At 34.2% G+C, this 16,907-nt stretch overlaps 1 protein-coding gene across 1 annotated transcript; it reads right to left on the minus strand.

Annotated features, from left to right (window-relative positions):
* Positions 1-6,530: 6,530 nt before the first annotated feature.
* LOC148954389 (uncharacterized) lies at positions 6,531-7,999 on the minus strand. The gene has a single exon (XM_089087074.1). It carries the CDS (start codon positions 7,982-7,984, stop codon positions 6,590-6,592), a length of 1,395 nt encoding a protein of 464 aa, XP_088943200.1. The 5' UTR covers positions 7,985-7,999; the 3' UTR covers positions 6,531-6,589.
* Between the last annotated feature and the right edge of the window lie 8,908 nt (positions 8,000-16,907).

Raw genomic sequence — 16,907 nt, forward strand, 5'->3', positions numbered from 1 at the left:
GGGAATTATTGATTCAAGAAAGCGGAATTAATTTGCTGTTTCTATGGGGAAGGTGGGGAAGAGATATATTGACTGCGTAATCGAAGTGAGAGAATTCCCGAGAAATTGATTACATAATTGGTAGAACCCTATCAGGAGCTCGTGACGGGAATCCATTTATGGGCATAGAATGACGTAATCAACTAGGACAAATGGATTTATGAGAAATTGATTACATAATCGGTAAAACCCTATCAGAAGGTCATGACGGGAATCCATTTATGAGCATAGAATGACGTAATCAACTAGGACAAATGGATTTCTGAGAGATTGATTACAGAATCGGTAGAACCCTATCAGAAGGTCATGACGGGAATCCATTTATGGACATAGAATGACGTAATCGACTAAGACAGATGGATTTTTGAGAAATTGATTACATAATCGATATAACCCTATCAGAAGGTCCTGACGGGAATCAATTTAGGGACATAGAATGACGTAATGAACTATACAGCTTTTTGGATACCTCAACACCAAAAATTACATTTCAAATACCATTTCAGGGGAAGTTACTTTCTTAGTGTCACTCCTCAACCCATTTTCCAACTTGAAGTACTTATCTTTTTCACTTACAACTACACTTTTAAGCCTTTTGAATACTTCAGCACAAAGAAATAATTTTCAAAGACCATTTCAGAGCAACTTTTTTTTTAATGTCCCTCCTAAACCCATTTTCGAACTTGAAGTACTTATCTTTTTCACCCACAACTATACTTTACAGCTTTTTGGATACCTCAACATCAAGAAATACTTTTCAAAGACCATTTCATAGCAAGTTACTTTCTCATTATCCCGCATAAACCCATATTCAAGCTATAAGGAAATAAATTTTTAAACCACAAAAATACTATACATAAAATAGGATCAATAAACACATAGCATTAAATTTCAAACACCATTTTAGAGCAAGTTCCTTCCTTAATGTCCCTCCTAAACCAATTTTCAAACTTGAAGTTCTTTTCTTTTGCACACACAACTATACATTACAGTTATTTAGATACATCTACAGCAATAACTACTTTTCAAAGACCATTTCAGAGCAAGTCAGTTTCTAATTGTCTCCCCTAAACCCATTTACCAACTTGAAGTGCTTATATTTTTCACCTACATCTATAATTTACATCTTTTTGGTTACCACAACACCAAGCAATACATTTCAAAGTCCATTTCACAGCACTTTTGGTTCTTAATTTCCTTTATAAACCCATTTTTCAATTTACGTGCTTATCTTTTTCAACAAAACCATACTTTACATATTTGTTGATGTATTAACACCAAGAAATAATTTTCAAAGACCCTTTCAGAGAAAATGGTTTTCTTTATATATCTCATAAGCACATTTTGCAACTTTGAGTACTTTTCTTTTTAAGCGATAACTATACTTTACAGCTGTTTGGATCCATAAAAAACACGAAATAGTTTTCAAGGACCATTTCAGAGCAAGTTACTTTCTTAATGTCCCTCCTAAACCCATTTTCCAACTTGAAGTACTTATCTTTTTCACCTACAAATATACTTTACAGCTTTTTGGATAACTCAACACCAAGAAATAATTTTCAAAGAACATTTAAGAGCAAGTTACTTTCTTAATGTCCCTCCTAAACACATGTTCCAACTTGAAGTACTTATCATTTTCACCCACAACTATACTTTACAGCTTTTTGGATACCTCAACACCAAGAAATACTTTTCAAAGACCATTTCAGAGCAAGTTACTTTCTTAATATCCCTCCTAAACCAATTTTACAACTTTAATTACTTATATATTTAACCCACAAATATACTCTACAGCTTTTTGTATACCTCAACACCAAGAAATACTTTTCAAAGACCATTTCAGAGCAAGTTACTTTCCTAATATCCCTCCTAAACCCATTTTTCAACTTGAAGTACTTATCTTTTTCACCCACAACTATACATTACAGCTCTTTGGATACCTCAACAGCAAGAAATACTTTTCAGACCATTTAAGAGCAAGTTACTTTCTTAATGTCCCTCCTAAACCCATTTTCCAAATTGAAGTACTTATCTTTTTCACCCACAACTATACTTTACAGATATTTGGATACCTCAAGACCAAGAAATACTTTTCAAAGACCATTTCAGAGCAAAGTACTTTCTTAATGTCCCTCCTAAACCCATTTTCCAACTTGAAGTACTTATCTTTTTCACCCACAACTATACTTTACAGCTTTGTGGACACTTCAACATCAGGAAATACTTTTCAAAGACCATTTCAGAGCAAGCTACTTTCTTAATGTCCCTCCTAAACCCGTTTTCCAACTTGGAGTACTTATGTTTTCCACCCACAACTCTTCTGTACAGCTTTTTGTATACATCAACACCAATAAATACTTTCCAAAGAACATGTTAGAGCAAATTACTTTCTTAATATCCCTCATAAGCCCAGTTTCCTACTTGAATTACTTATCTATTTCAACAACAACTCTACTTTACAGCTTTTTGGATACCTCAACAGCAAGAAATACTTTTCAAAAGACTTTTCAGAGCAAGTTACTTTCTTAATGTCCCACCTAAACCAATTTTCCAACTTGAAGTACTTATCTTTTTCACCCACAACTGTACTTTACAGCTTTTTGGATACCTCAACACCAAGAAATACTTTTCAAAGACCATTTCAGAGCAAGTTGCTTTCTTAATATACCTCCTACACACTTTTTCCAACTAGACGTACTTATCTTTTTCAACCAGAACTATACTTTACAGCTTTTTGGATACCTCAACACCAAGAAACACGTTTCAAAGACGATTTCAGAGCAAGTTACTTTCTTAATGTCCCTCCTAAACCAATTATCCATCTACAAGAAATTAACATTAACAACAAAATCTATAAAAAAAATATATTTTTTTACATAAACACCAAGAAATACTTTTCAAATACCATATCAGAGCAAGTTACTTTCTTAATGTCCCTCCTAAACCCATTTTCCAACTTGAAGTACTTATCTTTTTAACCCACAACTATACTTTAAAGCTTTTTGGATACCTCAACACCAAGAAATACTTTTCAAAGACCATTTCAGAGCAAGTTACTTTCTTAATGTCCCTCCTAAGCTTATTTTTCAACTTGAACTACATATATTTTTCACCACAACTATCGTTTCCTTCTGTTAGGATCCCTCAACAAAAAGACATATTATTATAGGACCATTTCAGTGCAAGTTAGTTTCTTAAGATCACTCCTAAACCAATTTTTCAACTTGAAGTGATTATCTATTACACCACAACCATACTTTACAGCTTTTTGGATACCTCAACACCAAGAAATACTTTTCAAAGACTCTTCCACAGCAAGTTACTTTCTTAATGTTCCTCCTGAACCCATTTTCCAACTTGAAGTACTTATCTTTTTCACCCACAACTATACTTTACAGCTTTTTGGATACCTCAACACCAAGAAATACTTGTCAAAGACCATTTCAGAGCAAGTTACTTTCTTAATGTCCCTCCTAAGCCCATTTTCCACATATATGTACTTAACTTTGTCATAACAAATAAAAATTTAATAATTTATTAAAAAAATACAACAATTTATAAATTAAATTTAAAAAGGAATATAATAATCAACTACTAATGAAAATCCAAACCACATTTTACTTCTTGTATGAATTTTGTTTTTCACCCTCTACTAGCACAAACAGCTTTTTGGTTAATTCAAATCCAAGAAAAACTTTTCAAATACAATTTAATAGCAAGATAATATAAAAATGTAACTCAACAAACCATATACAAATTGAAGTACTTATATTTTTCACCAACAACTATACTTTACAGCTTTTTGGATACCTCAACACCAAGAAATACTTTTCAAAGACCATTTCAGAGCAAGTTACTTTCTTAATGTCCCTCCTAAACCAATTTTCCAATTTGAAGTACTTATCTTTTTAACCTAAAACTAAACTTTACAGCTTTTTGTATAAATTAAAACCAAGAAATACTTTTCAAAGACCATTTCAGAGCAAGATACTTTCTTAATGTCCCTCCTAAACCCATATCCCAACTTGAAGTAATAATCTTTTTCACACACAACAAAAATATCAAGATTATTGGATACATCAACACAAAGAAATAATTATCAAAATCCATTTCAGAGCAAGTTACTTTCTTACTGTCCGTCCTAAACCCATTTTCCAAATTGAAGTACTTATCTTTTTCACCCACAACTATACTTTACAGCTTTTTAGATACCTCAACACCAAGAAATACTTTTTCAAGACCATTTCACAGTGAGTTACTTTCTTACTGTCCCTCCTAAACCCATTTTCCAACTTGAAGTACTTATCTTTTTCACCCACAACTATACTTAAAGCTTTTTGGATACCTCAACACAAAGAAATACTTTTCAAAGACCATTTCAGAGCAATCTACTTTCTTAATATCTCTCCTAAACCCATTTTCCAACTTGAAGTACTTATCTTTTTCACCCAAAACGATACTTTACTAGTTTTTGGATACCCCAACACCACAAAATAATTTTCAAAGACCTTTTAAGTGCAAGCTAATTTCTTAATGTCCCTCCTAAACCCATTTTCCAACTTGAAGTACTTATCTTTTTCACCCACAACTATACTTTAAAGCTTTTAGATTCATCAACACCAAGAAATACTTAGGTTAGGCTAGATTAAATTAGGTTAGATTAGGTTAAGTTAGGTTAGGTGATCCTACGTACGCTTCACTTAGGTTAGGTGAAAGACCGGCAAAAATTTAAGTGAATGGTTTTGTTAGGATAGACTAGATTAAGTTAGGTTAGGCTAGGTTAGCCTACGTACGCGCGCGTACGTCGGATAACCTGCCCTAACCTAAATTAACCTAAAATAATCTAGTCTATCGTAACTTATCCGTTCACCGAACGTTTTACCTGTCTTTCACCTAAACTAACCTAAGTGAAGCGTGCGTAGGATAACCTAACCTAACTTAACCTAACCTAATCTAACCTAATTTAATCTAGCCTAACCTAAGTATTTCTTGATGTTGAGGTATCCAAAAAGCTGTAAAGTATAGTCATTCTATGCCCATAAATGGATTCCCGTCAGGACCTCCTGATAGGGTTCTACCGATTATGTAATCAATTTCTTAGAAATCCAATTGTCTTAGTCGATTACGTCATTCTATGTCCATAAATGGATTCCCGTCACGACCTTCTGATAGGATTCTACCGATTATGTAATCAATTTCTCAGAAATCCCTCTGTTCTACTTGATTACGTCATTCTATGCTCATAAATGGATTCCCGTCATGACCTTCTGATAGGGTTCTACCGATTATGTAATCAATTTCTCAGAAATCCATTTGTCCTAGTTAATTACGTCATTCTATGCCCATAAATGGATTCCCATCACGAGCTCCTGATAGGGTTCTACCAATTATGTAATCAATTTCTCGGGAATTCTCTCACTTCGATTACGCAGTCAATATATCTCTTCCCCACCTTCCCCATAGAAACAGCAAATTAATTCCGCTTTCTTGAATCAATAATTCCCCTTAGAAACAACAAATTAATTCCCCTTTCGTGAATCAATAATTCCCCTTAGAAACAACAAATTAATTCTCCTTTCTTGAATCAATAATTCTCCTTAGAAATAACAAATTAATTCCCCTTTCGTGACAATCAATCAACCTTGACATCACCTGTCACGTGTGATCTAACTGTTTCCTATTTCTGGACACATTGACATTCGCCTCGAGCTTGTACATGACCAAAACATCAACAACATCAAATAAATTGACATGTTGGAAATTTAGGTCATTGACTCCGGTACCCCAGTTGTTAAACTCAAAACATCCAGAACAGACATCTATTAAAGTGAGAAAATTCCTGTTTTTTCATTCTCACTGACAAAAACCATAAAACAGACATAAATTACTGTTGACATCCGAGAAAAACATCAAATAAATTGACCAACACACATAACCGTCCAAGAAAACATCCATAAAAGTGAGAAAATTCCTGTTTTTTCAAGTGAGAAAAATTCTGTTTTTTCATTCTCAGTGAGAAAACCATCTCCCTAGGGACTCTATGCCCAAATATGGTGTGCTCGTCGGACCTTTAGGGTCTTTTCTACTATGATTCTGTGTATGAAGGAGGCTACCCCTTCTTCGACCCTCACCCTTTACGCTAAAATTTGACCGTCATTTTGAATGAGTAATATTTTTTAAAGAAGTTTAAGAGTTGAATGTAAAGAGCAATAGTTAAGGATGGGGCAGCTCTCCTTACATACAGAATAATTTCTGTTCCTTCCAGTTTTTAATGGTGCTCCATATTTTCAGTTGAAAAAAACTATTTTTTAATATTTAATTTGTAAAAAGCTTAACATGCCACTGTCTCAACGGTAGTGGGCTATGGATTCTATATTGTGCAAATCTGCCTTAGAATATCAGCAGCCCTATTTTTTCAAGTAACAAAGCCCCCCTCCCCCCCCCAAAAAAAAATATATATATAAACTAAAATATATGGCTTGAACAAAGATGCTATTTCTAATAGATAGAACAATAATTTATTTAAAAACTAATACCGTTATGGTACATTTTAAAAACTGTGATACATATTTCCTGTTGAAAATTCGTCAGTGTTTATATTTCTCATAAACAGCCTAACGTCACGCGGTGGGGCATTCCGAGATCCCGTAATATCAGGCCTTCCTGGAACTGTACTTTGTCTTATTCCTCCTCCCCCATTACGCCTGTCCCATTCGTTTGCCTGAAACTTAAATTTGTCTTGTAATTTATTCATACTCTTAAAATCTGAGGATAACCAAGGAATTGCCTGTCCCTTTCTCGGAGGAGTATATTTTATGGCCCCAATATCGTCTGACTGCGGGAAATGTTTTTCCGTGTGCCAATACAGCGGGATGCTTTCTGGCAGTGGGTACTTTCTTGTTAAAATCCCTGGCCAATTAGTGTTATCAGGTAACCGGTTTTCAATAACAGCTCCGTAATATATTTCGTTAGGTGTAACATCTTCTGAACTATTATCGTCTCTTAGACCTTCATTCTTTGTTTCTTCACAGTCTTTTTCATCAAGGCAACTATTACTACTTTGATTGTTTTGTGATAAGGAGTCGCCATTCATTACTTCATTCTCTAAATTTTGTGCAAAATCCATAGTCTCTAAATCTTCTTTCATTTCTCGAAGGGTGTTTAGTCTAATTGGAGTCAAAAAAACCGCATCTTTATCCATTTGAACTGGCCTAACTTCTCTTTTCGATCTGTGATGACCAACTTTTAAAGGCCTCGTCTTAATATTATAATCAATTACTTCAGGTATAATGTAAGGGAAGCTGCTCGATCGTGCCAGATGAGTCCCATCAGAAGCTTTGTATCTCTTACTTATACTATTAGTCGTTTGTTCAGCATGATTGTCTGGATAATTGGGAAATGACATGCGCATATAAGGAATAGTTTGCCTATGAAAATTAAAGCTACCGAAATATGGTTCTTTTTCTGAATGTAGTTCAGTATGGAAGTCCATACTATTTTCGTTTGTAAAGTCTGGTAAGTTATATGATTTTTCAGGTATACCACCTGACAGCTGAATACTCCTCATTCCTGGATCTTCAATTGCAGTAATATAGAGCTGATAATGACTTAATTCAGGCATTGAAGTCCTGGTTACCATTTTGTCATTGATTTTGACATGGTTGTCAGGTGCAAATTGTTTTTGGCCTGTACGATTATTTTCAGAACTTTCATCCTTCTGTATATGCTTTGGAAGAATGTGGGGAGATTTTTTACTTTCATTTTTGACTGCTACATAATTATGTGGAAAGCTAGTACTTCCAGAAATCGATAAAAATTGGGGATTATCATTCATAAGAGACCGATCGACATCTTCCACTCCATTTATGAGCAACTTGGACGAACCTCTTGAAGGAATATGCAGCAAGATCTGCTTTGCAATAACCTGAAATAATATGAAATACATTACCAAGAAAAGAAACCTTGCAGTCTATAAACGTGTAAAAACATATTAAACGTGTAAAACGTGTAAGAACGCGTAAAGACAACTATAAACACACGTACTTCATTAATGTTTCTTAAAGGGAAGTGCAGCATGACAAATCTGTGAATTTCTGAGAATCGAAAATAGGTCTTTATTATGAAATGGTTAAAAACGCGAAAAAAACTGATAATCCTAGTGCTTCAGTCGTGCCATGGGTAAAGGACTTCTTTGTGAACTTAATCTCCCGCCAAGGAAGTTGCGAATTTGTATAGCAGCGAATTTTCACTATGTTTAAGATAAGGTATACACACCTACAAACCGAAGCACATACAAATTGAAGAAAATAGTCATATGGGCTATCAAAATAAACGGGGAGAATATCATGGTTGAAGTGACAGATGCAATCTAGTAAAGAGTGAACCGTGTCCCGTAGTAGCTAAAAGTTTAAACATCCATTTTGAAAGAAAAAGTCTTGTGAGAAAATATTACCTTTTAAAGCTGAGTAGTAGGAGACCGAGCTTCACTCGGTGGAAAATCAGACACTTTCTAATCTCTTTTACAAAATAACTCTATTTCATTTCATCTATTTCATTTTGTTTGGTAGAACTTTTTCCATATTTATACCAATAAATTTTTCTACACTATCGAAAATCAGTTAAAAAAAAATATTACCTAAAAAAATTAATTTTAGTTATTACAAGCATTTGTGAAGTCCTTCATAAGAAAATGTTTTTTTTTTCCAAAATCAAGGTCCTAAGCGAATTTAGTTTATAAACTAGCCTACAGTAATCTATTATATTTCACTACCTGTGATAGTGAAAACCATAGATGTATTGTAGATTTTATAAAAATCAAATTTTATTCCTATCTGATTAAACCCCTCCTCCATCACGTTCAAGTTAATATATTTGTGTCTGGCTTTAAACTGCTTAATTAAAAAAAAGTTTTTTTCTGAGGGAAGTAAAGCACGAACTTGGAACTTAGAATGAACAAATTATTACTTTACGGTCTGTCTAACATATATCAATAAAATTACCACAAAAAAAACAACTGATGATATCTCTTTATGTTTGTAGGATTATAGAAAACTAGCGCTTTACCGGAAAGCCAAAACAATATGGGGTTTTGATACAATAAAAGTAATACCTTTAAGGACACTTTTTAAAGTATACAAATAAAGCATTTTAGGGATATTGCATTATTATTTTGTAGACAAGTTCAAAGTGAAGCCATCTTGATAGTAATCTATCTTTCACCTTCCTACTCAGCTCCCAGCTTTCACAACTTGCTAAGATTGGGCAGGAAGAGCACCTTAAGGTACCCCAAAAGAATACTGGTTGTGTTTACTGAGAGCTTTTATCCATATCTATTCTAGATTCCCTCTGTCCAGAATTTATTTTCTTTTTGCAATCCTTGTTGTCTACTCCATAATATAATTAAAGATAGCCTCCTTACACCCTGGCTACCTCCATCCTACATTAGACTAGCTCTATCAAATAGTAACTGCTTTATTTCAGCTGTGCACCGCGGAGGATAGTAATCGAGCTTTCACCATCCTACTCAGCTCCCAGCTTTCACAACTTGCTCAGATTGGGCAGGAAGAGCACCATCCCCATTATGCTCTTATAGTCAAATCACCTAAAACCACTATAATATCACAGTCACTTATTATCAAATTTCGGGAAACACTAAAGCGTCTCTATGTACTCACTTTTGATTCCTAAATCAATATTCGTTTTTTTACTTGGCTTTTGTGTTTTCAATAACTGTCAGCAACATTTCATTTTTTGATTAGAAGAAAAGAAGTTTGTACCAGCTTAATTAAAAATCCAACGCAATGTTAAAGAAGTCAAGACAGTTACTTAACATTCCAAGTCAATGGCCCGGAAACTTAATTTGAACCGGAAGTTGTTATTTGGTTTCAGTATATATAGTTTGTTTTAATTTTAATACGTTAGTTTCTACTGATGATGATGACTGTCTGTGTCATCGAAATATCTAGAGCTTTTGTATGAATTTATTTCACTGTCTAATAAAAAGGACCTATCCCCGTTTGGAACTCTTATTTTTTTTTTTTTTAATTAATCTTTGCCCGTTTTTAATTAAAATTGTTGTTAATTACAATTCTGAGTCGCCCAAATGCTTGCAAAACATGTGGACATGGTCGGTCATAAATATTTGAATCATTTTTGGTCTTTAAATGCCTTCAAATGGCTCACAGAACTGATAGACTGCAAGATTACCTTTATTGTCTGACTGTCTGGCTTGGTTCTGACATAGGATGATAGATAATCATCAAGAAGTGAAAATAATCATTTTTATACAACTCTGAAAAAGTTATGCCAGCTTTCCCTCTCACGAAGACTATCCAGCTCTCAAGCCTTTCATTACAAAAGGATTACAAAAGATATATAGGTCATATCTTCCTCATCCATCCAGTATGCGCTCTTCTATATCAAAAATGAACTGCAGACTAAGAATTAACTTCTAAGATTTGTATCGCGCATCGACTTCCTTTGTATTCTAGAAGCAACTATTTTTCTAAAGTTGATTTTAAGGTTTACAGAACCTAAGCATAATTTCCTTATCTATAATGTTTTGTGAAACTATAACCTGACTTCGAAACAATAAATTTTCTCTTATTTATTTTTTTATGGGCTACCAATACAGCTGCTTTGCACGTAATCCTGGGTCCGAATTTACCTCCCCAGTATAAAAAAATGTAATAATACGAGGGGCATTCCAAAAATACATGACTTTTTTGTCAACAAGGTAATGGCAACCGTTTACTACGACTGTGAAAGAGTTGCACTTGTGGATTTTTAGAAGGTTGAAGGATCTCTGGATTTCCCTAAAATTATTCTAAAAGGATGGAAGTGTCACTGGGAGAAGTGATTTGACATTGAAGGGGGTTATGTTGAGAAATCCATTGTAATGATGAATGATATACATCCATTGTATGTTGAAAGATCTATTGTAATAGCAAAATTTGTATACCTTTAACTTATTTCTCTTAACGTCCCCCCACCCCCTGATAAACCCCAAAAATTGTGTAGACATACAGGTGTGGAATAACAATAAACAAAAAAAAAGTTGGAATGTAATCTGACAACTAAAAAAATATCACCGAAAAAAAATTAAAATAAGTTTTTAGTGCTATGATTTCTCTATAGGCTATACATTACAAAAAGTATTTTTCTGTCTACTAAATAGTAAAAATAAGTAAATAATTTGAATAATTAAATATAACAATAAGTGATCCTTCTTTTAATATACAGCTTTGAGTGGTTCGAGAACCACATGCCTACACTTCTCCAAGTGGTAAGGGGGTGGGGTATGGATTTAGTGGTGATTTAGTGGATTCCGTGGGGTATGGTACTAAGAATGTAGTTGCAAACCATGAAACTAGAGGGTCTCCATTGCCCTTTGAATTAATATGCTATGCAATTTTAAAAAATAAGATCATCACATTTACCAAAAAAAGTGAATTATCAGAAAAATAGTCATATTGAAGGGACGAAACCATAAGCGAAGAAAAAAATACCCAAGCAGGAATTGAACGCTGGACATTTTAACTTGAAACCAAACGCGTCAACTAACTAAACTACGTCTCTGTTAATTTGAATTAATCTATTGGTATTTGTAAGACCAAAATTGCGTAACTTACTAAGGAGGCTTGGAAGGGGGAGTATACAAGAGGTGTTCTTTTAAATCTTCAGTTAGTGGTTTTGCGCCATAATTATTACAATGGTACCGTTTTATACTTAAGAAGTGGTACCAAAAGTGTTGCTTTTAGTGCTATATTGCGCTTACGGTTTGTAGAATTGATAAAACGCACGTACATATGAGCAATAGCTTCCAAATGAGTAATTAAACATCAATCGAAAAAGTTCTCGTAAGCTCCAGCTTTCCCACTTGAGACATGGGACCAAAAGTGTAATTTTTAGTGCCATTTGGAACTTACAGATGGCGGAATTCACAGGAGGAACGTAGATATGAGTAATAGCTATTATATGATCTATAAAGCATTTGTCTACAATGTTCTCGTAGCCCGCTAGCGCTAACCTTCTTGAGAAATGGCACAAATGGTGTTCTTTAGTGCCTTAAAACAATTGCAGATAGTAGAATTTATAAGAAATCACGTAGATATGAGAAATAGCTTTTGAAGAAGCCGTTAAACACCTCTCTATGGTGTTCTGGTAACCCGCTAGCCCTGGGAGAAAAACAGGACACAGATCAGTGTTACCCATGCGAAAAAGTGATTTTCCTTGTTTTTTAGGTGGAGGACTGTAATTCCCTCTTGCACAGTTTTCGACCATGCTGATACCAATGGTACACTTTTCATTTTGATCTGACGCCATTTTCGAGGCGTTTCGGGCTTTTCTTCAAAATCACCATACAATTTTTTTAGAAATAAACTTTTACTTTTAGGACGAACCGAAATAATCGCTACCATTCCTGAATCAGTGTCAGATGGCAATTTTTTTTTTCACTGGGAACTTTTGGTTACTATGGTCTGTGGTTCGCTCTTTACTAGGTTTGCAGCTACTATGTACCAGGGGTGGTATATCTTGGGACACGAGGTGGTATACTCTGGGACATAGTGAAAAGATACATCTATTGGTAGAAAACTTCAACTATTCATCATATAAATACTACATTAAAAATTTGACTTCAAAAGCAAAAACATCTTAGGCACAAGACTAGACTATCAGTCAGCAAACACGAAGTACGACGCTGCTCTGGAAGCTGTGCGGGATGCTGGGGCAGGAGGGGCAACTTTTTCAAAATGTCTTCCATTGAATCTATGGCTCAAATAAAAGCTCCAGAATTGCTGCATAAACTGTAATTTTTCCGGATTTTTCTTGTATAGCAGGAAGGAAAAGGGGGGGGGGTGTCCCTGCTTATACCATTTGTCCCACTAAGTACCAGGGGTGGTATATCTTGGGACACGAGGTGGTATACTCTGGGACATAGTGATAAGATACATCTACTGGTAGAAAACTTCAACTATTCATCATATAAATACTACATTAAAAATTTAATTTCAAAAGCAAAAACATCTTAGGCACAAGACTAGACTACCAGTCAGCAAACACGAAGTACGACGCTGCTCTGGAAGCTGTACGGGGTGCTGGGGTAGGAGGGGACAACTTTTTCAAAATGTCTTCCATTGGATAAAATATTGCGTCTTCTCGATCCAGCCACTTCCACTTTCTTAGACCAGCCATGCACATGACACTCAATCTCGCGCTGTTCTTTTTTTTCTCTTGGACAGACCCAGGAAAATGCTCTCCTTTGTAAACAATTAATTCAAAAAAACTTTCCAAAAAATAAGTTTTTCAAAGAAAAGTAAAGGCCATTTTAAACTTAAGCTCAGCAGAGACAAAATACATATTAAAATTAAAACTAAAAATGACAAGAAGTTACTAATAAAGAATACATAAAACCCAAAACGAACAGAAATTAAATAAACAATCATAACAAAAAACATACAACAAACAATAATATAAACCAATAAATAGATCTTAAAGCGAGTAATGCTTAGATTGAATACGAAAAGCAAGCTCAAAACGAAAACAAATATTTTGCTATTAAATTATAAATGAAACTTAAAACGAACAGAAATTAAATAAACAATCAATGCGAACAAACATACAATATATATTAATGTAAATGAATAAATAAATCTTAAAACGAGTGAAATTTAAATTGAATATACAAATCAAGTTTGAATCGAATAAAAATAACTACAAACAAAGGTTTGGGTATTGTCTCACTGCAGAAGCATAACCCCTACAGCGTCATTGTCGCTTTACTGAACACAATTCTTCGAAATATTTTCACCTTTGTACCATTAAGAAATCAAAAATTAATTAAGATTTTATGGACTAAATATCAGAATATGTATATTAAATTGACACTACACATTTTTTTCAGTAAACTCATTTGAATTTTTTTTTTCAGTAAAGTACAAATTATATTCGGGCTTTTAGAAAGCATAGGGGTTTTGAACCCTACTCACATTAATTTATGCTCGTTTTGAGTTTGACTCTAATATTTTTTTTAATTTTTGTTCATTTTGGGTTTCACTTATTTATTGATACTGATTTGGGGTAGTTGTATGCTTGGTAGATTATATGATAGTCCGGACGCCAGGTGTTGAAAATGTAAACCAAACCACGACGGAATGGGGCTGCTACGAGAATTAGCCTACCCTCCACCCCCTAAATTGACCATGCGGATTCAAAATTACCAATGACACTTGCTTGCGAGTGGTGAAACACTCCGAAACTTGACATTTTATTATATTTTGGTGTTTCATGCAAGAAAATGCATGTTCCACAAAGTTTGAGGTGCAGTTTTCCGCTCAAATAAAAATGCCTGGAAGCCATAGGATGTTTTCATAACAAACTAACACAACTAGCTACAAAAAATGGCAGAGTTAAAAAAAAATGGCAAAACTATATGAGTCTTGAACAGTCTTGGAAAGTATAAACAAAATGAAATTGAATATTAGATGTATACTTATATTAAATATAGAAAGATCTATCAGTTCAAGATTTTTTTTCACTGTAATTTGTATTTTCATTTTCAATGCTGTAAGAACTGGAAAATAATAAATTTGTAATATACGAGTAATTCGTTTTCAGTAAAGCACCAATGACGCAGAAGGCTTTAGGTTTTTACAGTTAAAGGAGGCAGTATCCAAATTTTGCTTGTAGTGAAACTATATTTGTCTTGACCAATCTTGAAAAGAACTAATAAATTAAACTGAATATTTGATGCATATTGATATTAATTGCTAAAAGCTCATCAGTTCAAAATTTTACTGTAATTTTAATATTTATTTTTAATATTAAGTACAAAGGAAAACATTTGTAATATAATTCGTTTTCAATAAAGCGCCAATGACGCAGTAGGTTGTAGGCTTCTGCAGTGAGACGATACCCAAACTCTTGTTTGTAGTTATTTTTATTCGATTCAAGCTTGATTTACATATTCAATTTAAGCCTTACTCGTTTTAAGATTTATTTATTCATTTACAATAATATATATTCTATGTTTGTTCGCATTGATTGTTTATTTAATTTCTGTTCGTTTTAAGTTTCATTGATACTTTAATAACAAAATATTTGTTTTAGTTAGAATCTTGATTTTAATATTCAATCTAAGCATTACTTGCTTTAAGATCCGTTTATTCTTTTATGTTATTAATTGTTATATCTTTTATTCTATGATTGTTTATTTAATTTCTGTTCGCTTTGAGTTTCATTTATTCTTTAATAGTAATTTCTGGTCGTTTTGAGTTTGAAATTTAACAGGTATTTGTATCTGCTGAGCCTAAGTTTGAAATGGCCTTTACTTTTCTTTGAAAAACTTATTTTTCGGAAAGTTTTTTTAATTAATTTTTGTTCGTTGTTGATTGCAAAAAGTTTTAAGTTTCTATGGCACGGGGGGGGGGGGGGTGCTTACTGTCCGATTATTATTGACTTTAAAAAACTGATCTAGAACTTTCCATTTAAATCGAATGAGGCATTTTTCAAAGTCTATACGATTACCTCTTTGATAAAAGCCTTGTATATGAACAATAGACAGCTTGCAAAACTTGTGGACAGCGATTGACAACAATGAATGGATTGAAAAAATAGCTCCAATCAGGGGGTTTAGACCATTTCACTTGCTGATACAAAGGGATCACGACTGTTTGGAATTGACCTTAATAGGAATTTGTGTGCCAAAGCAATGTTGCATCTATCACAGAGTATGTATTTTAACCTTATAATTGGATAATTATAGTTGATTTCCTATGTGTTTTTCCCATACAAACCCCTTCCCAGAAGTGACACACCCATCTTAAAAGGAGATGCAACAGGGTATTGACAACGACGTCTCTACCTGGGCCCAGGTTGATTATGTGGATCCCAGTAAGTCCTGCTACCAGAGCATTATAATAATGTCAAAATACGTCTGTTTAAGATAAAAAATCTGATGCATTTAGGGTGGGGAGGAGGGAGAGGGGCTAGTTGCCCTTCAATCTCTTTTGACTCGTAAAAAGTGAACAAGAACTTTAAATTTTCAATCAAATGAGCCCTCTCTAAAGTTTATACAAGCATCCCTTCCAACAGAAATAATATGAAGGATTCAGAGAATCCTTAAATTACAACCCTGGCCCTAATGGCTTTGGGGGATTTGTAATCCTCAAAGACCTAATTTCCAGAACTTAAAACTACGTTTAATAAAATGGCTGTCTTAAAATTTTGATTGGATGTGTTTGGGGAAAAGTTGGGCGTGAGAGGGTGGTTAGTTGCCCACAAAATCACTTTCGACTATTGCAAAGGGCACTAGCCCTCGGAATTTCCAATCGAATGAGCCTTTTTCGAAGTTTCTACGACAACGCCTTCTATAAAAACCTTATATGCCCCCAATGCATAACTTAAAACCCTTGCCCTGAGGGTTGAGGGGGAGTGCCCTCCTCAAAAACATATTTTCTATGTGGAAATCAACTACGCTGAACAAAATGGCCCTTTCCTGAAATTTCTACGACAACATCTTCTATAAGAATCTTATATGCCCCCAGGGCATAACTTAAAACCCTTGCCCTGAGGGCTTTGGCCGAGTATCCTCCTCAAAAACATATTTTCTATCTGTAAATCAACTACGCTGAACAAAACGGCTATCTCAAAATTTTTATTGGATGTGTTTGGGGGAATGATGGGCGTGGGGGGGGCTAGTTGCCCTCCAATCACTTTCGACTATTAAAAAGGGCACTATCCCGTTGAATTTCCAATTGAATGAGTATTTTTTGAAGTTTTTACGACAACGCCTTCTATAAAATCATTATATGCCTCCTGGGCATAACTTAAAACCCTTGCCCTGAGTGTTGTGTAGGGAGTGTCCTCCT

This window comes from Artemia sp. Qi Xiang Cuo, chromosome 3 (genome assembly GCF_049724085.1).
Source record: "Artemia sp. Qi Xiang Cuo chromosome 3, ASM4972408v1, whole genome shotgun sequence".
NCBI lineage: Eukaryota > Metazoa > Arthropoda > Branchiopoda > Anostraca > Artemiidae > Artemia > Artemia sp. Qi Xiang Cuo.